This window comes from Ictidomys tridecemlineatus, chromosome 10 (genome assembly GCF_052094955.1).
Source record: "Ictidomys tridecemlineatus isolate mIctTri1 chromosome 10, mIctTri1.hap1, whole genome shotgun sequence".
Lineage (NCBI taxonomy): Eukaryota > Metazoa > Chordata > Mammalia > Rodentia > Sciuridae > Ictidomys > Ictidomys tridecemlineatus.
In genome coordinates, this window is record NC_135486.1 from 139021205 (window position 1) to 139047997 (window position 26793).

The 26793-nt window shown below is 57.5% G+C and overlaps 2 protein-coding genes across 6 annotated transcripts in view; one reads left to right on the plus strand and one right to left on the minus strand.

Moving 5' to 3' along the window:
* Nucleotides 1–26793, minus strand: part of Coro7 (coronin 7) — a 55645-nt gene that overhangs the window by 1009 nt on the left and 27843 nt on the right. For all 5 annotated transcript variants that reach the window (XM_005337733.5, XM_078024550.1, XM_040277867.2 and 2 more), the window contains 17 exons: nucleotides 7009–7063; nucleotides 6533–6590; nucleotides 6310–6455; nucleotides 6141–6233; nucleotides 5822–5953; nucleotides 5051–5177; nucleotides 4486–4661; nucleotides 3872–3980; nucleotides 3670–3756; nucleotides 3449–3591; nucleotides 3269–3373; nucleotides 3109–3194; nucleotides 2274–2415; nucleotides 2097–2186; nucleotides 1200–1316; nucleotides 814–949; nucleotides 377–468 (listed from right to left, as the gene is read on the minus strand). In XM_005337733.5, coding sequence (XP_005337790.2) covers nucleotides 377–468; nucleotides 814–949; nucleotides 1200–1316; nucleotides 2097–2186; nucleotides 2274–2415; nucleotides 3109–3194; nucleotides 3269–3373; nucleotides 3449–3591; nucleotides 3670–3756; nucleotides 3872–3980; nucleotides 4486–4661; nucleotides 5051–5177; nucleotides 5822–5953; nucleotides 6141–6233; nucleotides 6310–6455; nucleotides 6533–6590; nucleotides 7009–7063 — 1894 coding nt within the window. The remainder of the gene's footprint in view (nucleotides 1–376; nucleotides 469–813; nucleotides 950–1199; nucleotides 1317–2096; nucleotides 2187–2273; nucleotides 2416–3108; nucleotides 3195–3268; nucleotides 3374–3448; nucleotides 3592–3669; nucleotides 3757–3871; nucleotides 3981–4485; nucleotides 4662–5050; nucleotides 5178–5821; nucleotides 5954–6140; nucleotides 6234–6309; nucleotides 6456–6532; nucleotides 6591–7008; nucleotides 7064–26793) is intronic.
* Vasn (vasorin) lies at nucleotides 11924–22651 on the plus strand. Its single transcript, XM_005337732.5, has 2 exons — nucleotides 11924–12083; nucleotides 20014–22651. The coding sequence occupies exon 2, from the start codon at nucleotides 20023–20025 to the stop codon at nucleotides 22045–22047; it is 2025 nt and encodes a 674-aa protein (XP_005337789.1). The 5' UTR covers nucleotides 11924–12083; nucleotides 20014–20022; the 3' UTR covers nucleotides 22048–22651.

Genomic DNA, 26793 nt, shown 5'->3' on the forward strand with positions numbered 1-26793 from the left:
TAAAGACAAGAGATGGGAATCAGAGACAGAGAGACCGTGGCTGTGGCACTTGATTCAGGTGCAGCTGTCTCTGCACATAGCCTAAAAAGCTCAAACATACACCAGGGCCCCAAATGGACTTGGCTCTCCAACCTCCAGTTTTAGTTGGATCAAACCTGGTGGGGCTTAGAGGGGCTCTCCCTACCTTCCCTGGCTTCCTGTAGCCTGGGGGCAGCAGGAGGTCAGCAGCAGGGCTCTGAAAGGTCTCCCCACCAAGCTCTGACACAGAGATCAGTGTGATACAACTCTCATCTGATCAGGACTAGAGATATGAAGGACAGCCACACACAGCTAGGACCCCATCCGCTCTGCAGAGCTAGCCCTCTCCCTTGCCTACCTCTTCCTTCTTCTGTTGATCTGACTTCTCTTCCAGGTATTGTGCTGAGGATGGGGCTCGCCGGGCAGGCGCTTCACGGGGGGCTTGGCTCACTGAGATGAGGCAAGGACAGGTATCAGAGAGTCCCCTGTGTGGGGGCTGCTTGATGCCAGCCCCTAGGGGATAGGTGGCATAAACAGCTAGTGAAGTTTCTGTTTAGGAGGACTGCCCTAGGCACCAGGGACCAGGGTGTGTGTTGGGTAGATGTGGGATGGAAACATAGGTACTACCCTCCAGGAGCTCAGAGATTAGGTCTCAAGACATGGTCACTCCATCCCTGAGAGAGCTGGAGGTCCTGTGTGTCCTCAATGATGAAGGATTGAACTTGGGCCTCTGCCCCCTCCTCTAGGCCCTGCCCAGACTCCCCTGCTTCTTTCCCCCAACCCTAGTTACTCCACCTGGGATCATGCCAGGGGGCTGCAGGCTGAGTAGTCGGGGCTGTCCATTAGTGCCTCCTAGCCAGGCCTCGGCACTGAGCACTGGCTCCCAGCTCACAGCAGTGTCTGGGAACACATCATCCTGGAAGAACTCTTTCTGCAGGGGGGGGAAGAGACTGTCTTGAGACATTGACTAAGACCTAGAACACACCAATATCAAGCTCTGTGACCCTTACCCCCATGCTGGGGCATCCATAACTTCTGAAATTGCAGCAAATAAGGGGCCAGTATCCCCAAAGAGCAGAGAGCAGGAAGGTTTGGAAGCACAGCCAGATAGAACTTTTAAAGTCCCTGGCCAGTGCTGGGAAGAGGGCGTTGGGTGCTGGAATCCTTGGACCCGACCTCACCCTGACTCGGGGCAGCCGGAAAGCAACAGGCTCCAGGGAGGTTTGGCGCAGCCGCAGGCATCGGGCAAACTCCACTTCCCGCACATCACACTCGGTCTTGGGTAGGAGGATGAAGCCCTGGGGGAGAGGAGTAACAGCTAGAGCCAAAAGCTCCTCCTGGGCACCCAGTGTAGCAACATTCCTATGTAGGACCACAGCCTCCCCCGGACAGTGGTGTACTGGTAATGTGAACGGGTGGCCCTATGAAGGTTGGCCTGTTTCCAGAGTACAAACTCCCACCATGGCCCATCTCAAGCTACTAACTTGACTCATTAAATGCAGGGTTGAGAAGCGATGTATAGTGGTATGCCTCCATGGCACATTTCAACTCTCCCAGATACAATCAATGGCACAAGTAATAGTAAAATCTAGTATGATAATTAGAAAGTGATCAGAATAGTTATTTCTTTTTTTCCCTCCCTTAGTGGTACTAGGGATTCCACCCAGGGCTCAAGCATGCTAGGCAAAAGTTCTACTATTAAACTACTACCCAGTTATTTGTTCATTTTGAGATAGAGTCTCACTAAGTTGCCCAGGTTGGCCCCAAACTTAGAATCCTCCTGACTCAGCCCCCTGAGTCACTGAGATTACAGGCATGTGCCAGGCACTGGGCTATCTTTTTGGTTTTTAATATATTTTTTGTAGGTTTATATTGCAGATTAATATTATTTAACTTTAAAATAGTTTAACTTTTAATAATGGCAGAATATAGCAGCAAGCTATCAAAATTCCTGGATATTTCATAACCAGCTCTGACCTCACAGGCTCCTTAACTTCTCCATATGGCCACCAGGGGGCGGAGAAGCCCCAAGATCCCATAGGGGACAGGAGATGGATCAGGTACAAGGATGGCCTCACCTTGTGGGGGTCAGGAGATGTGAAGCTATTGCACTCCAGGAAGAAAGGGGCCTCAGAGAGCAGCTCGTACAGGAACACCCGGGTGTCACCCTGGGGGACAGAGGGTAGATGGGGCAGGTGACAGGTATCTAGCTTCACCACCCGTCCCCGACACCCTGCCTGACCATTCTAGCCCACCTTGCCAGTGAGGAGCACCAGGCTGGTATCAGGGTCGTAGATGGGCAGGAGAGTCGAGGGAGCTACATCAAGACCCAACACAGCTGAGGGGCCTCCTGCCAGGGCATCAGCCATATACAGCAAGAGCTGGCGCTCACTTTGGCTGCAAGAGGAGGCAGAGGTAGGCCCTTAGGGTTGGAGGGGCCTGGGCAAGACGAAGACTTCCACAGAGACCCTGATTCTAGGCAATGTGAGAGCTGAGTCCAGCCCAGAACTGGCCTGGCCAGGGCGGCAATGTCCCAACTGACCACTCTGCTTCCCCCTTCATCCCCGGCTATACCACTGTCCCTCTTCAGCACAGTGCTGACCCCAGCACCTGTCACAGGCGACTGCAGCTTCCCAGGACCAGACTTCTCCCTATTCTGGGCAGCTTCCTGGCCTTTCCCCAGAGCTCAAATACTCTGTCTTCCAGATCTTGGTCAGCAGCCCCAGATCAAATGATACCTCCCTTGGGAGACCCTTCCTGATCCTTCCTCCAAAGCATCATCTCTCAGAGCTCTCTAACTGGCTTTAGCTGGTCCCCATCAGGCCTGAGTTCCTGGCCTGGCTCTCACCTCCTGGCTTCCGTATTGACTCATTTTCCCTTACCAGCCTTCACTTCTACCCACCTACCCATCTACCATCATCCATCCATCCATTTATCCATCCATCCACCCAAACCTCTACTACTACCCACCCAACCACCCGGTAACTGAGGGGCAGGAACAAATTTTGCAGGCCTGAAAGGTGTCTGTTACTTTGGGGAAAGGAGACTCAGGTGCCCAGAGCCTGGGGATGGTGGTCTCTAAGCCCTCACCTGTCAAAGCCAGACACCAATAGACAGCGACCATCACACACCCAAACAATGCGAGCTCCGCGGCCCCCTTCAGGTCCTGGACCTTCCTGTTGAGATACAGCACATGAAGCACAACTAGTGTCCCTCACACCAGGTCTAAAGGCCATGTATACTTGCTTACCTGCAGAGGCTCAGGGCCACTCCGGGGCTCATAAACCCGCACACGCCCATCCTTGCAGACAGTGGCCAGCTGCTGTCCATCAGGACTCCAGGCCAGGCCAAAGATCTGGGGACAGGCAGGGATGTGAGAGGCAGCCTGTTGCCCCATGGTTAGACCCCCCCATTCCTGCAGCTGTCCTACCTGGTCCTGATGGCCCTGCAGCCTCAGCCGCTCAGTCCTGGCCTGAAGGTCCCAGATGCGAATGGTGAGGTCATAGGAAGAGGAAGCCAGAATATCTGCTGCCAATGGGTGGAAGCGCAAAGAGTAGATCTTTTCTGTGTGACCTGAGGAAGGGGAATGGGGTGAGGCTGAGCCCCCTTGGAAGCCAGTGCCTCACCCAGCCCGACCCAGGCCCTCCTGACCTGTGAGCACAGCCTCAGGTGTGGTGAGCATGTTCTCCAGGCCCCCTGGGGGCACTCGCCACAGTCTGATCCGGGCATCCTCCCCGGCTATGGAGAGAGAGCAGCAGCTCCTCATTACTGGGCCCAAGATCCCTGGCTCCCCAGAACACTCAGAACCCAGGGCCAGTACCTTCCCTCAAGCCCAGGAAACCAGCCTCCTTACCCACAGCGAGGCGGTGGGGATCAAAAGGGTCCCAGGCCAGATCAGTCACCGCTGCCCCATTCTGCAGTGTGGGCAGCGCTGTGTCAGGTAGGCGGCCGGGCTTCCTCAGCTGCAGGAGGTGCCCCACCCCATGGCCCATCAGAACCAGGCAGGAGAGCCAGTCCCAGGTGCTGCAGAGCAACAGCATGCCTGGGTCCCCACCCTCTGCAGCAGATGCCCCCACTGCTCGGTGACCCAAGCTCTCTGCCTTAACCACCCCATGCTCTGAGCCCCTGATGCCAAGTGAGACACCAAAAAGTGAAGAGCAGCAGTGCAGAGTGGTGGAAAGAGTTCAGGCCTGGGGCTTAGGTGGCCTGGGTTCAAACCCAGCTCCACTTACGATGTTGTGTGACCTGGATAGATCACTAAACCTCTCTGTACCTCTTCACCCTCATCTGTAAAATGAGGACAAGAATGGTACACACTGCTTGGGGCAGCTGGGAAGACTAAGGGACATGCTGGCAGGAGCCTGATACATGGTCTGCACTCAGGGAGTTGACAGTCACTAATGCCCTTAGGATCCTTGCCACCTTCAGGGACCTGGGGAGCAGCCCTGGTGGAGTGGAATCCCTCACCTCAAGCACGGCCACCTGTCCTCCGCTGCTGAGCAGGGGCACAGCCACATGCAGCTGGTTGGCGCAGAAGCCATCACTCTCGCCAGGTGTGGTGAGGCTGAGTCCCTTAAGGTTGGTGATGTGGCTGTCTCGGTGCAAGACGCTACCCTGAGTGTGGCGGAACTTGGAACTGGGTCCTGGCAGGTGGCAGGGACACAGAGCTTTGCGTAAGGATGCCATGTTTGCACACCTTGCGCCGTGGCTCCTGGCCGCTTGCCACCCTCACTATGGGAAGGTGCCTGTCATGTGCCCAGGGGAGGCCTCTGCAGAGGCAGCACATACAGCTTGCCTGGAAAGCTGGCCCTTGCTCCTCTGCAGCCAAAAGGATTTCAGAGAATCCAGGGCTCCAGGCCACCCTCTAGTTTTACAGATGACCCTTAGCAGCTTTACTGTGGCTCACAGGACAACTGTTTCTGCTAGGAGCTACAAGTCTGGGTGCCCCACATAAGGCCTCCCTTCAGAGTTGGGGGACAGAAGAGAATGGGTAGGGACAGAGTAGACAGAGTCAGTACCCTGATGTGCTTACCCAGCAGGCTCTGCAGCGATCTCTGACTGGGGCTAGTCCCAATGCCACTGCTGCTGGAGAGTGAGGGCCCCAGGCTGGAGGGTGTGGAGGGCGAAGTCAGGGAGCTGGGAGAGGAAGAGAAGCCCCCCTGGGGAGAAGGACCCAGATCAGCCAGCGGGTCCCTGGGCACGCTAGCCAGAGAGAGAGGGGACACCCAACTCCAGAGCCACTGCTTGGGGGCCCTCTGGGCTGTGGAACACTGGGTTGAGTCTAAGCACTGCTGTGGGCATGGACAGTGGCAGGGGGAGCACAGGCTGGGGTAACATGGATAAAGGAGACAGGCTAAGCTCTAGGCCATGAAGATAGCGGGTGGCAGCTGCTGGCTCCCAGATTTGTGGGGTGGGGGGAATATGCCAGTGAGTTAGAGCTGCCAGTGTTTCAAGAAAAGCCAGAAATCCAGTTTGTGTGAGAAGTCTCACTTCTTCAGTGTCGGCTCAAGTTTTCTATTTATGCAGCAGGCAATCCTCTGACATTCTTGTTTTTATTTTTTTTCCTGTTATTCTTTTTTTTTTTTTTTTTTTGGTGGTGGTACTGGGGATTGAACCCAGGGTCTGTGTGAGGCAAGCACTCTATCAACTGAGCTATATCCCCAGCCTTCCTGTCATTCTTGATAATTAGAAAGGACAATAAAGATCACCAGACAGAGAGACACAACACATCTAGTGCTGATTTCACCTGGGCACCCACTGCAGCCCCCTGCTGGCTGTGGGACGGGAGCAGCCTGGTACTTACAGCTGGGTCTGCATCAGCCCTGGGCGCCTCTGCAAACTGGACTGTGTCAGGGGGGGCCTCCGTAGCAGGCACCAAGAGGGAAGTGAATCTGGGGTGGGGCGGATGGGCCGGGTTGAGGCTGACCTTCTGCACCTGTGGAGAGGTTGGCATTTGAGGCAGTGGTAGGTATGGGCCACGGTGGGGGGGCATAGGCTGCCAGGTGGGAATACAATCTCTGGAGGGGTCAACTGGGTTCAAGGGTCACTGACAGGCCCAGCAAGTCAGGGCCCAGCCAAACTGAGGGGCTTCCAGGGACTGGTGGAATCAGGCATGGCCCTACCTGCTGATTGCTCCCGGCCCACCAGGTGTGGGGGTCAGAGGCAGGCACACAGCCGGCAGTATCTGGGAACAGGTCCTCGTGGAATTCCACAGCCTGGTGATGGACAGGCAGGCAGCCAGTGAGGCCCAAGTGTCCCAGGCCCAAGTCCCTTGCCTGGGCACCCCCTCACCTTTCGGGGCACATGGTGACTAATGGGTATGATGGCTGTGTCGCTCAGCTGCAGGACTCGGAGCACCTCGCAGCTCATGACAGCCAGTGCCCGATGGGGAACAAGAGCTGCACCCCGAAGCACACTCTCCAGAACACACTGGGTCACTGTCAAGGACAACACGGGAGGACAGTCAGGGAGGGAAGAGGAAGGGGGGTGGCAGAATGGGAAGAGATGAGCTCACCTGGGCTCAGTGCTGGCTGCTGCAGGGTGACCTCATAGCAGTACAGCTGACGCTCGCCCTGAAAGAAGCCCAGCCTGAGTCCCTCTCACTGACCATACCTGGCTCTCACCCTTGTTGCTCCCCAGGGACCTGAGCCAGACCCATGGTGGCCATCTAGGAGATTGATTGCTATGTGCTGGGTGTCAAGCTGAGCCCTTGGCAGACTGTCCCTCATCTGCACATCATCACCTTCAGTGGTGACCCTGGGAGTGTACAACAGCACTTATGGGACATAGACTGCATGCTGAGACATCATCTTGGCAACCCAGGTGAACATGCACCTGGCAGGGGGACCCTCAGGGCTGAGCCAGCGTTCAAGCTCAAGTTCCTCTTCTGTCAGGGACAGCGAGGTGGACCTTATAAGCCCAGGGACCAGAATGTGTCCCTCTGGGTGAGGGACAATGACAGAAGAACCCAGATGTATCTTTCTTACTCACCTTTCCTGCCAGGACCAGGAGCCCAGAGTCTGGGTCCAACAGGGGCATGAGAGACCTGGGGAGAGAGGACCAGTGGGCAGACTGATGGGTAAGGCAAGGAAGGAGGGCTGTGTGCCTCATGACCCCAGACAGGGTTCCTGGAAGGGTACCACAGTAACTAGGAGCCATTTAGCTGCTCCTGCTGTGTCCTGTAGGACCCTCCACTTCCTCTCCATGTGCTGCCCACACACCAAGCACAACCCACCCTTCCCTGGGTCCCCCACCTGTCCACCTGGTTCCCAGCCAGACTTGTGCTAGGCCTAGGCACCTCAGATCCAACCTCTACTCCGGGCTTTTCCAAAAAGACCCCACACGGATTCCATCCCCCCTCCCCTACCCCTCAGTCACCTAGACATCAGACCAGCACTGCCAGGGAGGAAGAGGGGGTGAAGCTAGAAGCAGAGACTCCCCCAGAACCAAGCACATCCTTCTCCATGCCAATCCCAAGTCCTGTGCCAGGCCAAGTGGTTAGGATACTCCTTGCCCTCTGCTCCTGAGGTGGAGGTCATGGCAGGAGGGACAACACTGGGAATACAGAGGGTGGGCATGAAGCCCCAGACCCCTACCCACTGAGTGCCAGGCTCAGCCTTGGCCAAGCGCCTGTCGTTGCTCAGGGGTCTGCACGCCCTTCCCTGGGCTCCGGGGAAGCCCTCTGCAGCCATCAGGGTGAGGGCTGCCTTCTAGACCTCAGCCCCCAGGGGAACTGGAAGGTGCCACCTTCTGTCTCTTGCTCTTGGTCTCACTTTCCGGTCTCTGGGGACCCTCACCCCCCAGACTGTACCCTATCCCTGCCGTAATTTGGCCGTGGCAGTTGTCACTGTCCCTCACCCAGATGACAAGGTGCCCAGCCTTCCCCTCCCCTGCGCCCCTCCTCTCCCCACCCTGCCAGGAGCCACACAGTGGGCTGGGACGCTGGGTGGGTACCTGGGTGTCTCCACAGCTTCCTGGAGTGCCCTGAGTGGGTCACCTGTGAGTAACACAGACTCCTGATTACCTCAGGCCAACAGGGTGAACCAGGCTCAGCACTGCCCTTCAAGACCTGGCCTGACCACTGCCTGCTGTGATGGTAGGGGTGAGTGGGGACAATGTGACCCGGGGTGCTCCATGCTGAGGCTGGCACCAGGTCCCCTTCAGTGGCTCCCACAGGACTTCATTCACTTGTTCATTCACGATCATGCATTCCCTTGAGCAGCTGGCCTACCCAGTCCTCACCCGGCCAGCACATGAGACCAGAGGTAAGTCAGACAGATCTCATCCAGTCCTCGAGCTCCACAGCCTAGTGCTAGAGGCAGACACAACTCCACAACTAAAAGTGATGAAGGAAAGGTCCTCTGAGGACATGTGGCAGGGGGCAGGGTGACTGGGTCCTACCTAGGCCATTGGGGAGAGGGTGTTCCCTACAACTCCAGTGTCAGGGAAGTCAAACACGTCGCAGAGAGAGTTCCGGATATTGAATGCAGCTTGTACAAAGGCCCTGTGGTAGGCGGAAGTGCAGCCCTTCCAGGAATGGGAAAGGCGATGGGCCTGGTAGCCCAGGCCGTAAGGGTGAGGGACTGAGGCTTGGGCTAGTGTGGGCAGAGCCAGATAGAACAAGCCTGTGGCAGGAGGGAAGTTCTGCCTCCAGTGCACCATGGTGACAAAAAGCTGATGGTGTGTTTTAAGCAATGAGAGAGAGGTTGGTGCTGGGCAGGGCTGTGCCAGCTACTGCAGACACAGGCCAGGAGAAGTGGGAAGGAGGGAATGAGGCAGAGGCTGAGAGCAAATGAGCTGCCCATGGCTCCTTCGCTCCCGGGCGAGTCAGGGGAAGAGGCCTGGCCCGCCTCTCACCCCTACCCCATCAGCTCCTGCCTACTGACTCAGGCACTCAGGATGCGGGGGCAGGAAGTCACAGCAGGCAGGGCTGGCTCTTCCAACAGGTCAAGCCAGTCCTTCTTGCCTCAGGCAGAGCCAGCTGGGCAGCTCTGCCAGGCAGGAGCATCCTGCTGTCTACAGCACAGCCCAGGCCAGGATCTGGGGTCACGGCAACCAGAGCCAAGGGTTGGCCAACAGCTGGCACGGGCCTGACTCCGGGCCCCATAAACAGAGCTAACTTGGTCTGGGTCTGGATTGCAGAAGGTAATCCCTGGCTTGGCAGAGGGTCAAAGGTGGTGAGTTGTGTCAGTACCTTGCTGGCTGTCATGGCCCCAGGGTCTGCCTCCTCAAAGGGCTCTGACTCTGACACCAGGTTCAGGGATTTACCCCAGACTCAAAGTCATAAAAGGTCAAGGGCCCACATCTGTCTCCACCTTCCAGTCCTAAAAGATAGGACAATAGAGGCATCAACTGGGTTGCAAAGGAGGGCTCTGGCCCCCTGATAATGCCACCAGCACTCCTGTGATGAGCTCATGGTGGAAAGATCGGGGTACATGCAAAAGCAGCCCCGGGACTACATGTCCAGTTTTCCTCTCCACTCATCTTTTCACCTTCAGGCATCCTCCTAACCTAGACATCTTGGCATTGCCCCTAGTCCAGAGCAGTCCAAGGCCCCTGGGCCAAGCCTGCTCCACACTCACTGGGTCCCTCCTTTCAGAGTCTCTGAGTGGGGTGGTATCTTGAAAGCAATGAGGAAAAGCTGGGTAAACTGGCAAGGTCTACTGGAAGCTGCCTTGAGCCCCTGGTAGATGGGGCCCTGTGTGAGCCCAGGGGATGGGAAAACACTTTAGGTGGGGGAAGGGGTCTCTTCATCATACAAAGCTGGCCACTGAAGCAAAGGGCCATCGGGAAGTCCTGTTCCTTGGGGGAAATCATGCTGGAGTTTGTCAGATCCTCCTGGGTGGGGTTGGCAGCATCTGTGGATATTCCTGAGGGTCTCAGAGAACACACGGCTCAAGGAAAGTAGCACAGGGACAGTCTGACCAGAAGCCACACAGCACTGATTGCACATTCAGATGATTGTGGGCCAGGCAGGAAAGGAGTGAAGTTCCTGGCATGAGACAACAGGGAGTAGTGGGGACTGGGGTGACCGTGAGCCTGAGCTCTGGCCCTGGCCAAAGAGGGCAGCTGAGACTTCCTGTTCAAGGCAAGCTGGGAAGTCCCATTTTAATGCAAAACCATCTGACTTCTCAATGTTGGCAAAGGCTTCAAAGTTTAAAACATGCCACACAGGCCAAATGAATCACACCCAGGGGTCAGCGTTGCCCAGGCGAGGTTTGCAGGCATGTCCCATATCCATGATACAAGGAAACATGGAATGAGGAGCCCCACCTGTCCTGGGGACATGACCCTGTGGAAACCAAGAAACTTAGAGGGGACATCTAGAAGGCAACTGTCCCAGTCATCCACTGACAACAACTGGACACAGTCCATCTTGCCTTCTGAAGTTAAGAGTCCTCCAGAGACCACACAAGTCCCCAGTTGGTGTTGCCCAGCCTCCAGGGTAAACCTTCAGGTCCCCCAAAGACTCAAACTGGTCCAGCAAAGGCCTTGGCTGCAGGCCAGATGGGGGTGGGTGGTGATATTCAGGGGCTCTCCGGAAGCTGGAAACTGAGCAGGGTCCCCAAAGGCTCTGAGGCGTGACTCTGACCACAGACACAGTGGGGGAGGAGAGCAGAGCGCTTTCCCGGAATACTCCATGGCAGGGGATTTTTCTGGACTAGTCCAGGCCCTGGCACCCACTCTCTCCTGCCCAATCAAAGGACACTGTCAACCGAAGCTCAGGCCCCACCCACAGTTGGTGAGATCCCAAACCCACCATCCCAGCCCCCATCTCCAGTACATTTTGCACCTGAAGCTGCCAGTAACTGTTGGGCCTTGGGCAGATGACCACTTCCCTTCCTGTGTCTCAGTCCTTCACTTAAATTGTGGGGAAAGGGTCCACGGATGCTCAAAACCCTGATAATGGGACACAAGGACCCCAAACTCAGCACCAGAGGCTGTACTTAGAATGCTCTTGGAAGTGCTTTGAATCGCTTTCCCAGGAGGTTTTGAAATTGGAATTAGCTAACAACAGCAACACTTTCAGAGTTCACCTGAAAATCGGGACTTCAATCTCAAAAAATCCTTAGCTGGTGGTAAAACACTTGCCTAGCATGCATAAGGCCCTGGGTTTAATCCCCATCACCACACTAAAATAAACAAACAACAACAAAAAAGATTAAGAAAAAGCCTTAACTCTGGTCAGGGTTGGTGGCACACCTGTAATACCAGCAGCTCAGAAGGCTGAGGTAGGAGGATTGCAAGCTCAAAGCCAGCCTCAGTGAGGCACTAAGCAACTTAGCAAGACCCTGTCTCAAAAAAACAAAAAAGGCTAGATGGGCATGGTGGTGCCAGCGGCTCAGCAGGCTGAGGCAGGAGGATAAGGAGTTCAAAGCCAGCCTCAGCAACTTAACAAGGCCTCAAGCAACTTAGGGAGACCCTGTCTCTAAATAAAATATTTTAAAAGTGCTGGGGATGTGGTTTAGTGGTTAAGTGCACCTGGGTTCAACACCTGGTACCAAATGGGGGCGGGGGGATCCTTAGCTCTAGCAGGCTGGGTTGGTCGTGAGGGGCTGAGACCTTCACTGGCCCCCACAGGTCCTGGTGTCTGCTTCTTATATATGTCACCTGCCTGGTGTCATGGGCATCTGGGTTGTGGCCCTTGGTGACAATCAGTGTTTGCTTCCTTTATACACAGAATGCAGAACCTATCTAGTGTCCTACAGCAAACTAGGAGTAGACTCAAGCGGAGGGCCCCTGACACTGAGTCTAGGAAAGGTCTCTCCTGGTCCAGGTCGGGAGGAGGCGGGAAAGGGCCAGGCCAGGCCAATGACCCCGTCAGCGAAAAGGAGGCGTGTTCCCCGTTGGCCCCGCCCTGACCAATAGGAAGAGGCCCCGCCCCCGCCCCTTAAAGCGCGACCCGCCCCCTCGATTCGACTCCGGAGCCTGGGCTGGAGGACGCGGACGCCGCTGCTTCTAGGTCCAGGGAGCGCGGACCTAGGACCCCCCTCGGGCCCGGCCGGCCGCAAAGGATTGAGGCCGCGGCCCGGCCCGGCCGGCTCCCTCGGGTGCCGCCGCCTCCGGTGAGTGTCTGCGGAGCTGGGGGTCGCGGGGCGCCGGGCTGGCTGCGCACATTCGCCGTGCACGCGAGCAGACCACGGCCGCACACACACGCACTTTTCTCGCAGGACGGTGGCTTCCAGCCCCGTATGGTCACCTGGGCGGCCCCAGGCGCGCGCGGCGGGTGGGTTCCCTGTGCCCCTCCCCCGGCCGTCCCAGGGCTCCAGGAGCCCCACGGCTGGCCAGGGTGCATGAGTGTCTATGGTTCACCGGCCGGCGAGGCTGCTAGCAGACAAAATAAACACCCCCTCCCTCGCTTCCTCCTCCCACGGCTGGGCCCTCCGGCATGACCAGTTTTATGAATCAAACCCCTTTCAGGGGATGGCCCAGCCTTATTCTTTGGTTACATTTCATTCCTGGGGTCTGACGGTTCGGTGCCCCAGTGCATGCAGGTTGACTGGGGTCCTCAGGGCCTTGTCACTTACACCAGAACTGGGGGCCACAGACATGCAGCCCTCAAGAAGTATGGGGGCGGCTGAAGATAACTATTGACCCATCCCCCCCAGGTGGGGGATGGACTTCGGCTGGCCAGGGCCTTTGTGCTCCAGGTATCAGGGTGCCCCATCTGCCTCTGCCAGGAAAGGGGCTTTGCTTGTGCTGTGAACCCAGTGGCCTAGAGCCAGCCTAGTCTTTTGTGTCCCCAGGGCTGGCAACACTGAGGCTTGAGGACTGCTGAGGTCCCCTGTGGTCACTGGCAGTCCAGCTGACTGGTGCCAGCCACTGCCTCACCGCCCCTTGTTAACTATTACACCAGGGTTGCTGACAGCATCTCCTGCTTGGGTGCAGGAGTGGGGTCTGCACCCTGAAAGAGGCTCTCAGAGTCCAGGTGTCCCCCTGCTTGCTTTCTACACCAAGGGCAGATGAAGCTCCAGAGAGGCACCAGAATCTAGAGCCCCTTCCCAGGCCAGGAGCCCCTAGGGCTGGGGAATGGACCAATCTCCAAGGTCCATTCCTGCTAGGCTGTTGGGTGCACAGAGGGTAGCTAGGCTGGCACTCTCCGGCAACTGTTAGAGTTGGCCCAGTGGGCAAGTGAAGTCCAGTAGGGGCGCAGCTATTGGTAAAGCCCAGCAGAGCTGGGATAGGCTGGTGGGGGGATGGGAAAGCAGTCCCCTGAGTTTACTGTCTTCTCCCAGGGGAATCGGCCCCTGGAGCTTCTGTAAACACAGTGTCAGAGGCAGGAAGAGGGCTCTGGTAATGAGCAGCCCAGCTGGATCTCCTCCAGACCATTATCTAGCCTCTCCCAGTTCAGGGAGGAAGGACCCAGTAGCACACATGCCAGCCTGGAGGCCTGGGCACCGCCTGTCCCCTATCACCCTCAACCTCAAGGAGGTGAGGGACAGCCACATTGGGACAGCCATCTGAGACCTGTGGGTCAGATGGGGATGACTTGGGGGCTGGTGTCCCGGGACATTTATCCAGATAACATCACTTGCTCCAGACTCTGGAAATGGGGGAAGAGGAATTCAGCACAAGGAGCCCCCCAGACACGCCTCAGACCTGTGCTCTCCTCTGAAGGCCCCTCTGGCAGGCAGCCCTGGGGCCAGGGCAATGCCCAGATAGGAGATGGATCCACAATTCCAACAGCTTCTGTTACTAACCCCCCTACATCCCTGGGGGAACTGGGACAAGACCCAGGTAAAGCAAGCTGAGTCCCTGTGGGGTTAAGTTAACCCCACCCCTAGGCTGCACAGTCCTGGACAGGAAAGTGGGTCGCACTGGGCCTGGGAGACCACAGAGGCACTCCTGACCACGGACAAGCCCATGGGAAGGGGCTTAGTGCCTACCCCCAGATCCCCCTCAGAGCCCCTCCCTGAGCTGGGGAGCCCAAGCTCTGTGTTGCCAAAACCAGCTCCCCTCACTGCTGTGGAATTTGCGTGAGTTCTTGGAGAAGGGGGAGGGTGGGTGTGTGTGTGTGTGTGTGTGTGTGTGTGTGTGTGTGTGTGTAGGAGCTCGGCCCAGTGGGTGTGTATCTGGCGTGGGTGTGTGCCTGTGCGCGTGACTGCAGCAGTGCTGTGTTCAGGGCGGGCAGAGGTGCTTCAGGGAGTCGTGTGTACTGGGGAGGGTGAGCCGGGGGCTTAGCCTCCTTCCTTTTATCGGTTTCCACATTCCAGAGGCAGCCGGGTTGCTTTCCCCAAGCCCTCAGCGGCTGTCCAGGCCCACAGGCCTCCCCCGCTTTTCCTCATTCCAGCCTCCCTGGGTGTGAGGAGGCTGGGGGAGGCTCCCTCAGGCCACCTCGGTTTTGGGGGGGGTGGGGTAAGGCAAGGGGCCAATTCTTCTCCAAGACTGGGGACAACCCCCCCACGGGGCTCCTCCTGGGGAATGCAATAAGGCTCAGACATTCCTGGAGGCTGCCTGAGAGATTTCATTAAGGAGGAGGAGGAGGGAGCTGGCTTGCACTGAGAAGGGGCCAAGGCCCCTGCTAGCCCTGGGCCCCCAGTCACTGAGCAACAGTGACAGCCATGTGGAGCAGGGTTATGGCTTGGTGACTGTGGCCCACCTGCCCTTTGGCAGTCCCCAGATCCCAGGAAGGGCTGCTTGTGCCAATGTGGCCAAGAACCCCAGGACACAGCAAGAATGAGAAAGGCAAGACCCCTTCTGATTCCAGGCACCTTAGGCTGGCAACCTCCATTGGTGACTAAAGTGTTCTAGCAAGTTCAGGGTTAATTGCTGGGTTAGAGCCTTACTCCATGGGTGCGTGGCCCTGGGTGGGGACAGGGTGGTGAGAAGGCCCAGCGTCTGGGCCAAGCAGCATCATATCTGCCACGTGCCAACAGTGGCATCTGGGCTGGCCCATTTCTAGTTGGGCCACAGCCACCACATAGCTCCAGGGACCACAGGTGTCCTTGACTAACAGGTGGCACCTCTCCTGACTGAAGTGGCACGTCCTGCCACCCTGAGGGCTCACTTGAGCCAGGGACTAGTCTTAGTCACTGGTCTCCCTGCCCTGGGCTGACAGGTCTGGCAGCTGCCAGGTCACCCATGCTGCCACTAAAGGCACCCACTTGGGGCTAGGCCAGCCTCCTGGGTACAGAGGAGGAGGAGGGAGAGGGCCCAGCTGCCAGCCAGTCCACACCTGCGAGGGAATCCAGAACCTCCTCCCTGCATAGGCAGACACGCTGATGTCCCTGGCTGTCCCCTTTGCAAACCTATGACTGTGCAGAGGATTCGCCTCAGCTGTATTTCTAAAATACAGCTCTGCCGGGGCCTCACCTCCAGAAGTTCTTACTTAATGTTTTTTTTTTATTGGATGGGCCCAGGGTATCAGAATTTTTTAAAAGCTTCCTAAAAGTTGGGGTGGAAAAGCCCCAAGGGTTACAGGTGGAGATGGAAGCACAGAGAGGTCAGGGAGCTGGAGTGAGGTCACAGCAGACTGAATAAACAGAGCCAGCTTGGGAGTCCCTGGCAGAGGGGTCGCATTCTGAGGAGCAGCCTCTGAGGAAACCAAGCCCCTCTGCCCTTTGTGTGAGGACCCACATCAGAGACCCCTGACCTCTCTGCCCTGCTTTGTGGGCCAAGGGCTGCTGTGTCCCAGAGAAGGGGAGATGGGGTGGACCCAACTTAGGCCTGGGGCTGTAAGCCTTCTTGGACACAGACACGTCAGCGAAACCGGAGCCAGCCGTTTTGGCGGCCGCCAGAATAGTCCCGCCTGCCTGGGGAGGAGGGGCGGGGGTGGCAGACTCCTGGGGCTGGGCTGCTGCCAGGCCTGGCCTGTAGTGCGGAGCCCAGGCCCAGGCGGGCCAGCACCAGGAGCCAAGAGCCCAGAGCCATGGGGTCAGATTAGACGCACCCATCCCCCACACCTTCTCTGAAGCATCTGGCACAAGAGGAAGGGGAGTGTGAGCTCTGTCATCTGTCAGTCTGTCCAAATGTCCTCTGCCCAGCTGGGTACATGGCCTTCCCCAGGAGCAGTGTACACCAGCTTCAGGGCTGATGTGGTCACCCAAATGCCTAGACTCTACCCCACCCATGTGCCCGTCCCTGCATGTAAGTGGTTGCCCACAAGTGTGTCGCACACTCATTGAGAGGAGCGTCCTGGGTCCCTCAGGGTGCTGAGATGACCAGTGCCTTTAGTCTTTCTTACTCATAGAGCCCCTCCCAGAGGTCATAGCAGCAGGGGGCTGGCCAAGGGACAGCTCACCCCCATTCCCATTTCTAAAACTAAGGACACTCCACCGCACTTCCCACCATCCTGACAGTGGAGGCAGCCTTGCTGTGGAGGCCTTGAACCTGGGTCCAGGGACCTCCTGTTGGCATAAAGATACACAGTGGGCTCCTGCAGGAAACTTGCCCCCTAGTGGGGTGGGCAGGACTCCATGCGTACAGGTAACTCCCTTGACAACTAATGTTCACCGACCACCTGATAAGTGCTGAGGACAAAGAAAAGTGGTGGAACCTTGACACCCACCCGGTCATGGTGTCATGAAGCCGGGGCCCTCACTGTAGCCCTCCCTTCCTCACAGCACCCTAGAGCTCAGGGTTGTTCCAGAACCCTCCCCCACCCTTAGCAGAGGGAAAGGTTTCCCTACCCTGCCCCAGCTTGGCAGATCAGATTTCAAAGCGCAGGCCAGGGCTGTAATCACTGGATAGCACAGGGCGGCAGAGACCCCAGGAGATGCCTCCATCCCCACCCACCCGCAAGTGGACAAACATCAGGCATGCATCTGAATCTCTGTTTACAAACAAACAACAGCTTTGGGCAAAGTGGCACAAGAGGGTAATCCCAGCAACTCAAACCTGTAATCTCAGCATTTAATCTCAAGCAGGATGACTGCAAGTCTGAGCACATTGAGAGACCCAGTCTCAAAAAATAAAAAGGACTGGTAAAGCACCCCTAGATTAATCCCCAGTACAACAAAACAAACAGAGCAGTGCTCCAGAGGGTAAAGGAGACAGAGATGCTTATGCTGGCTCTGCAAGTGAGTGACTGAAACTCACAGTCATGAAAGGACTTGGGGATCTACTTCACCAGAATTTGGGCCTGAACTCTGTCTCATGCTGCTCTGCACCTGTCCCCTCCACAGTCAGCCTTTGCCCTCTCCAGGTTCCTTCCCCATCTGCTCTTGGTGCCAGGAACCCCATGGTGGAGCTCCCTGGCCATGAGACCACAGCTTGGAAAATTTGGAGTTTTCCAAGGCCCCAGTGCAAACTCCTGTTTCCCCTTGCCTGGTAGAGCAGGGACTCTGGCAAAGGAACTCAGCCCTGCATGTTTGGGGAACAGGAAGCAATTAACTACTGCTTGCTGGGTCTCCTTGGTCCCTCCTAGTCTGAGCTTACTATCTCTCCACCAATTGAAATGCACCTTCTTGTCACCTGTCAAGCCAGGTGGCCATCTTGTAGCCAGATCCAATGACTGCTGATTAAAAGCCCAACAGATTAGGAAGCCCAGAGCCCACAGCTCTTCCCCCTCCTCCCTGCAGAGTAGGGGGTTCCTCCCTGGCCATGCTCCAAGCCCCTGAAAGCCAGTCTGGACACTCCGTGCTAAGTGCTCCACATGCACCTATCCTCTGCAGCCCTGAGATGTCCAAGGTAGATACATGAAAAATGTGGGTACAAGAGTCTAGCTGCTGTCTGTGGCCTCACAGCTTGGACACCTCAGCATAGAGCTGCCTGCCAGGAGTGAGAAATCTTAACCATGACCTTACAGGAGGCCCACAGGGAGCTGAAGCAGCAATGTGGCCAGGCTGGCCACGTGTAGGGTCCCCTCCCACCTGACCCCAGCCTGGCCCCTCTGGGAGGGCTGATTCAGGGGGCGGCACCTCACCCCCCACATGTATGCACAGTTGGGGGGCCACTCATGGCCCACATCTGGAGGTTAGGCCCCACCCATCATCCTGAGTCAGCGAGGGTGGAGCAGGTCTCAAGAGGGGATCAGGGCTGGGGGTGCGGCACACAGGGCCTTAGGTCACACCATGGGGGCACTCAAGGGGGTTGGGGAAGGCTTTCGCAGCTGGGCTCTGAAGAGCCTTCATCATTGCTAACTAGTGAGGGGCTCCCAGCTAGAAGCTCCTTGGGGAGATGACTTCCCTAGCAAAGGGACACTGCAGATGAGCAGGGCCTACAGGACCAACTCGGGTGATAAGGGCTTCCTCTTCACCTAGAGCTGGCCTAAGACCCTAAGGACCTGACTCATCTAGCCTGGATGGGCTCCTCCCCACAGCCTGGGGCAGGCAGGCTGGGTGGGGGGGGGGTCCTGTTACCTGCTTTGGCCACATGAGAGAAGGAGAACCCAGCTCCAGCACAAAAGGCTCTTGTGTGAGTGAGCATCAGGCAGGTGCTGACCCTGGCAGGACTGCCTCTGGGGGAGAGGCTGGCACTCCAGATGAGACTCAGAAGTCTCAGAGGCACCCATGGTATGAGGTCCATGCCTGGATATGGCCCCAGGCTGTTCTGGAAGCCCACATTATGGGGGAAGGGGGCAAGCTGCGGACCATCTTGCCTCAGCTGTTCCAGTTAGGAGCAAGAGTCAAGACACGGCATCCTTCATCTAGAAGGTGTGGACTGGGCTGGGATGCAGCTCAGTGGCAAAGTGTTTGCCTTGCATTTACAAAGTCCTGGGTTCAACCCCAAGTTCCAAAAAAAGATTAAAAAAAAAGAACGCCATTGGGGCTGAGTGTAGCTCAGTGGTGGAGCGTTTGCCTAGCATGTGTGGGGCCCTGGGTCTGATCCTCAGCACCACATACAAATAAATAAAAAAGTATTGTGTACAACTACAATTAAAAAAAAAAAAAAAAGATAGAAGATGTGGACCCTGTCCCAGGGGCAGACCCTTAAGGCCTTGGGCTACAGCTCAGACCTCCTGGCACCTCTGAGGGCCCCCTTTCCTCTTGTCCCTTTGGGAGTGGTAAGAGCAGCTTCCCCTGAAGTGGCTGCACACTGCCACTGCTGAGGGGTGCTCCTGCCCACTGTTCTCAGTGTCATGCCCAGAGCAGACCTGGAGGACCATGAGAGGAGTGAAGCTGGGGCTTCAGTACAGCCTGGCATCGCCTCTGTGACCACCTCACACCAGTGCCCGCCACTCGACCTCAGCGGCCCTTTACCTCTAGTTCTGTCCTGGTCTGGAAATGGGTCTGAAGAGACAGGCTCCCTGCTTCCCCATTTCCCTGGGACAAGCAGACACCTGCCAAGGACTGCAGCCAGCCTGCCCCTCCTCCAGGAACTTTCCCCCTAGCCACATCCTGGCAGCCCACAGCCCCTGTCCTGGGCAGGTCTGACTGCACAAATGGAAAAACACCAATCCCATAGTTTCCATGTGAAGTCTTCCTGCTGCGGTCTTGGAGGAGGGAGGGATGAAGAACGTGGCCCAGGGGCCAGCAGCCTGGGGCAGCCAGCTTCTCTGCTTACGCGCCTGGGCTGTCTGCCTGCCCAGTCTCTCCCAGATGCTGCTGGGAAGGACTGCCACTCCATGACACACAATTCTCTCTCCTTCCCTGATTCTTCCCTTTTTCTACCACAGGTAGGAAGAGGTAGGAGATCTGGGTTCAGGAGGAGGAAGAGTACATGGTCACTGGGTACTCAGTGGCCCTCAGTCCCTGTGCTCATCTGCACACATCAGCTTACCGAGTGCCCACAAGAGCCAACATAACTGTAAGGTCAGACAGGCACAGTGGAACACACCTATAACCCCAGCGACTGTCTCAAAAATAAAAACTCAAAAGAGATGGGGATGTTGCTTGGTGGTAAAGTGCCCCTGGGTTCACTCCCTAGTGCAAAAAAAAAAAAGATAAGGTCACATGGTATGGGAGTGATGGGGATGGGCCAGGAACCGGGCCGGGGGACCTGACTCATAATCACTGGGCTTTGTTGCATTTGGGGGCGTGGAGTGATGAAATCCCTTCTGGCCCTTCCTGGCGTAGCTGACCTCTCAGCCCTGACTCATGGCTTCTTTGCTCCCAGGGACAGAAGATGCGCTCCAGGAGTCCTCTGCCACAGCCCCTGCTGCTGCTTCTACTGCTGGTCCCAGGGCCCAGCGTGCAGGGGTGTCCATCTGGCTGTCAGTGCAACCAGCCACAGACGGTCTTCTGCACTGCCCGCCAGGGGACCACAGTGCCCCGAGACGTGCCACCTGACACAGCAGGCCTGTACATCTTTGAGAACGGCATCACCACACTTGATGCAAGCAGCTTTGCCAGCTTGCCAGGCCTGCAGCTCCTGGACTTGTCACAGAACCAAATCACCAGCCTGCCTGGTGGCATCTTTCAACCACTCACCAACCTCAGCAATCTGGATTTGACCTCCAACAAACTGCGTGAGATCACCAACGAGACCTTCCGTGGTCTGCGGCGCCTTGAGCGCCTCTACCTGGGCAAGAACCGCATCCGCCACATCCAGCCGGGCGCCTTCGATGCGCTAGATCGCCTCCTGGAGCTCAAGCTGCAGGACAACGAGCTGCGGGCACTGCCCCCACTGCACCTGCCCCGCCTGCTTCTGCTTGACCTCAGCCACAACCACCTCCCGGCCCTGGAGCCCGGGATCCTGGATACTGCCAACGTGGAGGCACTGCGGCTGGCTGGCTTGGGGCTGCAGCAACTGGACGAGGGACTCTTTGGCCACCTACGCAACTTGCATGACCTGGATGTGTCTGACAACCAGCTAGAACACGTTCCTCCTGTGATCCGAGTCCTGCGGGGCCTGACACGGCTGCGGCTGGCTGGCAACACCCGCATTGCCCAGCTGCGGCCTGAGGACCTGGCTGGCCTGGCCGCCCTGCAGGAGCTGGACCTGAGCAATCTGAGCCTGCAGGCCCTGCCAAGTGACCTTGCAGGCCTCTTCCCCCGACTGCGGCTCCTGGCAGCTGCCCGCAATCCCTTCAACTGCGTGTGCCCCTTGAGCTGGTTCAGCCCCTGGGTACGTGACAGCCACATCACACTGGCCAGCCCTGAAGAGACACGTTGCCATTTTCCACCAAAGAATGCTGGCCGACTGCTCCTGGAGCTCGACTATGCTGACTTTGGCTGCCCAGCCACCACCACCACTGCCACAGCCCCTACCACAAGACCAGTAGTGGGGGAGCCCACACTCTTACCTTCCAGCTTGGCTCCTACCTGGCTGAGCCTGACTGAGCCCGCCACCAAGGCCCCCATCCCACCATCCACTGCCCTGCCAACCAAAGGGCCTGCTTCCCGGGCCCAGGACTGCCCTGCATCTACCTGCCTCAACGGGGGCACCTGCCAGCTAGGACCAAGGCAGCACCTGGAGTGCCTGTGCCCTGTGGGCTTCACGGGCTTGTACTGCGAGAGCCGAGTGGGGCAGGGGCCGCAGTCCAGCCCCACACCTGACACACCAGGGCCTCCCCAACCCCTGCCCCTCGGCATTGAGCCAGTGAGCCCCACCTCCCTGCGTGTGGGACTGCAGCGCTACCTGCAGGGCAGTGCGCTGCAGCTCAGGAGCCTCCGCCTCACCTACCGCAACCTGTCAGGCCCTGACAAGCGGCTGGTGACTCTGCGACTTCCTGCCTCACTCACAGAGTACACGGTCACCCAGCTGCGACCCAACGCCACCTATGCCATCTGCGTCACACCCTTGGGGGCTGGGCGGGTACCTGAAGGCAGAGAGGCCTGTGGGGAGGCCCGCACACCCCCGGCTGTCCGCTCCAACCATGCCCCCGTCACCCAGGCCCGAGAGGGCAACCTGCCACTTCTTATTGCACCTGCCTTGGCTGCTGTGCTCCTGGCTGTGCTGGCTGCTGCAGGGGCAGCCTACTGTGTGCGGAGGGGACGGGCAGCAGCCGTGGCTCAGGGCAAGGGCCAGGTGGGACCAGGGGCAGGGCCCCTGGAGCTAGAAGGTGTCAAGGCCCCTTTGGAGCCAGGCCCCAAGGCAACTGAGGGTGCTGGGGAGGCCCTGCCAGGCGGGCCTGAGTGCGAGGTGTTGCTCATGGGCTACCCAGGGCCCAGCCTCCAAGGTGCCCTCCCTACAAAACCCTATATCTAAGCCTCAGAGAGAGCCATGGGCTGAGTTCTCAGCCAGCACCCTCTGCTGCCACACAAGAAAGTTCTCAGTGCACATCCCGGGGACACGTGCTGGGTAGGGCTATGTGACCACTCCTAGTCCCTGCCCCTCTCTGCATTGATCTCTTCTGTGAGTTGCTGTGGCCCAGGTAATGAGCTTTGACAGCCCCCTCGCCTGAGTACTTATAAGGTTGGCATCTGCCCCACCTATTCAATGTGCAATCGTGGGGCCTGGCAGGCTCTGCCGTGTGCTGGTAATGCGGCTGGGGCCCTGCTGGGCTCACCCAACCCAAGGAGACTGGGGGCCAGTGAAGGAAGCCCTCAGAAAGAACATGGGTGGGGATGGGCCCTGTGGCCCCAGCCTCGGCCCCAGAAGCACAGGAACACAGGAAACTGGAAAGGAAGGTGCTCTGGGAACATGTGGACTTGCTTCTGTTGTTTCATTTTTTAAAGTGTATTTATAAGCAATCCTTTCCCATTTATGCTGGGAAAATGTTTTTCAAACTCAGAGACAAGGACTTTGGTTTTTATAAGACAAACGATGATATGAAGGCCTTTTGTAAAAAATAAAAGACAAAATGAAGTAAGTGCTTCTCAGGCTTGGCCTGGGATACACAGTTTGGGTTCAGGGTGGATGGGAAGGCTAGCCTCTGCGGGAGGCTGCAGACATCTCCCCACAGGGCGTCAGGTCTGGGCTTCAAGGGCTGCCACAGAGGGTCTTGCCAGAAGGGTAGCCCGGCCAGGAGTGAAGTGAGACCCAGGCAGGGGTAGGGCCACCTGTCTTTGGGAAAGGGAACCAGTTGGGGCAGCCTCATCCTAGCCAGATCCAGTTTTCTGCCAGCAGGAACTATAGTGCCTGAGTCTGAGAGATGCTTGTGGCAGATATGGGGCCCAGAGAGACCCAGGGGAGGTCATCCCCTGCTCAGGGGCAGGTCTCATGGGCAGTTCACCATCAGACCTCCAGGGAGGGGGTGCCTTAAGCTGTCTTACTCCAGGTCTCATGGCTGTCTGGTCCTGAGACCAGGTGGTATGTGTGGCCCCAGCTCCTCCCCACAGTCCCACAGGCTCTTCTGGAAGTCCTGTTCTGCCCTCCGATCCAGCTGTGAAGAGGGTTTTGGTACCGGTAGAGGGAGGGTGGATAGCCAAGGCCAGAATCCTGATGGGTGCAGAGGGAGGGGGCCAGCCAGAGCTGTTAGGAGCAGGTCAGAGACAGGGCCGAAAGGGCTGTCTGGCTTACAGATGGCACTAGGCTTGGTGGCTCCATGGGGGCCCTTTGCCCCCTGCACTGGGGATGTACTCAGCTACTCTAGAACCCTCAAAACTGCAGGTTGAGATGGGGGCAGAGCCAGGGATGTGTAGGAGAGCTGTAGCCCGGACTGGGTTTGGGACTGTGACGGATGTACACCATCTCTTCCTGTTACCCTCAGAGGGTGAGGGGCAGTGGGTCCCAAGCCACCCTGAGTGAGGTCTGGGCCCTGACACCCCAGCCAGTCCCACAGGCCAGGTTTGCCTTGTCCCCAAGGCAGCTTGGGGACAGTGACGGATGTACACCATCTCTTCCTGTTAACCTCAGAGGGTGAGGGGCAGTGGGTCCTAGGGCAGTGAAGAGCCCAGCAAAAGCTGGAGCAAGCCTCCCAGAGGCCCCACATCAGTGTCCACCCAGAGGTCACAGCCCTGGTCCCTAGCCTCACCCCAGCAGTAAGAAGGAAGCACAGCCAGGCCCAGAGGCTTGGGGTGTTGATGTCAACATAGAGTCGGGCCTGGCCACGCGAGGCTCTGGATTCAATTAGTGGCTGCTGAGGGCTCTGGCACGCAGAGGAGGCAGGCGGTGTAAGTCATGTGGCAGAGGAGGTGGCTGTGGGCCTGGGTGGGGCCCTTCCTCCTAAGGCAGCAGTGGCGGTAGCAGCAGCCCAGGTGGATTTCCTGTAGGCCTGGGCTCCATTAGGAAGCAGCCATGGCGAGGCGGCCGCCCTCAGCAGCCCCATCAGAGGCACCTTTGTGGGCCTGTGGGCCGCTGCTGAGTACGGCAGCTGCTAAGGAAATGTTTCCACCGCAAAGCAAACCTGGCCCGTGGGACTGGCTGGGTGGGGTGGCAGGGCCCAGGAAAGGTACAGACCTCACCCAGGGTGGCTTTAAGCCAGGGACCAGGGGCAGCCATGGGGACATGCCAGCCCCTTATTCTGGGTCCTTCCTGCCACAAGTGTAGTTTCATTTGGGCTGCATGGGCTCTGCTTCTGTCCCTGGCACCTCAGGCAGATGAAGCAGCAGCTTGCTCACGGCCAAACAGGATGAGCCCACCGCCTGCTCCCTGGCCCAGCCGGGGCTGCCAGCCACAGGGGAAGATTCGGTGGCCATGACCCCTGCTGCTATAGGGGATAGAGCATAGGTTCCTCCAGCACCCTCACACTCATACCCCCTCCCACTTCACACCCCAAAGCATGTCTCCTGGACCAGGGAAAAGCTGCTTCTTGAACACTGAGCTCTGCTGGTCCCTCTCATATCCCCCATCTCCACCCGGCACAAAGCATGGGTCTTGCCTTACACACAAAAAGTGCCAGGTACCTGCCCCTCCCACCAACCTTTCACAAGGCCCGAGGTTGGCCTGCTTCCCAGTACACCCAACTATTCCCACTGTGGCATGCTCCAGTGAAGACACTCCACAAATGGCAGGAAGGACAGAGATGGGAACCACAGTAGAGCCCCTCCCGCCCCAGGGTGAATGCCTGACCCCTGGCTCCTATAACTCTTAAGAGCACACACTGTTCTGCCCAAACCAAGATGGAAAATCTGTAAAACAGAAGAAACTGAGGGCAGCTGAGTGCACACTGCTGCCAGCCTCCCTGCATCTGTGCCCACAGCTGACGCCCTGTGCACTTTCCATCTCCAGTCAGCGGGGGGCTCTGGCTTCCAGGGTGCATGGGAGCAGGGGACCCACCGCCTCTCAGTTTAGAGGCTGGCATGCGTCCCTGGCATCCACTAGCTTAAGAGTGCCAGCTCTTTTGCTAAGGGTTCTGGCAGGGCCAGGGCTGGGGACGGAGGGGCAAGGCACTAGCCTGGACACCCATCTGGGAGTGATTTGAGAAGCTCCAGTCCTTGCTGGTCCTTCCAGGCTATTCTTAACTGCTGTAATTACAGGGTCAGCCTTGGCCAGTGGCACCGTGGGGTCTGAGCATCGTTAACTTCCAGGGGCCATGCTGGGGCTGGGTGGGAGTTGCTCTGCGGGGGATGGAGGACCTATCACTGAGGGCAGGGTCTGGAAGGCAGGAAGCAGTGGGCGGGTGAGCACTTGATTGCTGATGCTGGGTCCCTTCACACCCACAACGCCTCTGCTGGGGGCCTGCAGGGAAGGGGCCAACTGGTCTGGGAAAGTCTGGAGGACAAGATGCCAGGGCAGCACCAAGACAACCTCAGGGCTGGGGTGGGTACGTGGAACAGATGATGGGTGTAGGACCCCGTGGCCCAGCTGTTCCAGTTCCTCCAGGGCAGGCTGGGCTGGCTGACTTCCTTCCTGAACCCCCTGTTCCCCAGGCCTAGGGCAGCAGGAGGCTGAAGAAAGTCCTGAGTCTCACTCAGCCTTGCCTTCCTCACCTGTAAAACTGGCCATGCCAACAGCATCCCAGTCTCCCTCTCCCTAGGTGTGAGAGGATGGGATGGAAGGTCTCTGTCTTCCTGACCAAGTCCCCCTCTTTAGGAAGCACTCTCAGCTAGGGAACACTCGGCCAAGGGCTCTTCTAGAAGATTCCAGGGAGACACATTGCCCTTGCTGCTCCTGGTCTCTGTCCCTCCGTGATTCAGTTTTTTTAATATAAGAAGGTTCTTTCCTAACTCTGGCAGTCCACGATCCCCTTGCCTGGAAGAGCACAAGCCAGCCCCTCCATGAGTCACAGCTGGAACTTTGGGACAGGGACCAAGTCCTTGCCCCTTCCCCCCATATCCTTGCTTGGCTAAGTATGAACCTTCCCAAGCCTCGGTTTCCTCAGCTATAATGTGGGTGGTCGTGCAGACTAAATGACTGCTCCCTTGTAAGTGCTCATTGCAGGCCTCCTGATGGGCTGGCTCTGTGCCACTGTGGACCAATGCCATCTCTGCACAAAGCTGCTGGCCTGGTTGGGGACCCCACCAGGATTTCCACAAACCTTCCTCCATATACTTCTGGTGGGGATGGAAGGAAAGGTGTATTCGGACTTCCCCCATGCTTCCTGGGCACCAGCCCCACTTGGGGACGGACAGGGACAGCCGTGTAGCAAGTGCTGACTGAATGTCATAAACCTCAGTAGAATCCAAGCCCACTCCTATCTGCCACTGGCCCCTCTAAATCTACTCATCTCTCCCAACATCTCTACTTGTCCATCCCATAACCATCTTCCTGTAGGTCTCCCAGGGTCCTCAGTCCCACAAGTATCCTCAACAAAATCAAGTGCATCTTCCAGGTCACAATCCCCTCCCCAAATGTCAAAATACACCTGTGAGCCCTAGGCCATACCCCATGACCCAGCACCCAGTCTGCCACCAGGGTCCACCAGGGCAGGTCAGGCTCACTGGCTAACTGGAGGTTACCTCAGTGCCCTTGCTGTTGAAACCTGGGGCTCCTGGAGAGCAGTCTTTTACACATAGACCTTGCAGCCCAGGTCAGGCACCTGCAGCCAGGTAACAGGTGACCAGCCTAACTAACTGCCAAGCTGGATTAAGGACCCTCACCAATGACTAATGCACCAGACCTGGACTCAAC

Excerpts from the sequence above, each read along its gene's own strand:
- Vasn (XM_005337732.5), top strand. The coding sequence starts at position 20,023 with ATGCGCTCCAGGAGTCCTCTGCCACAGCCCCTGCTGCTGCTTCTACTG.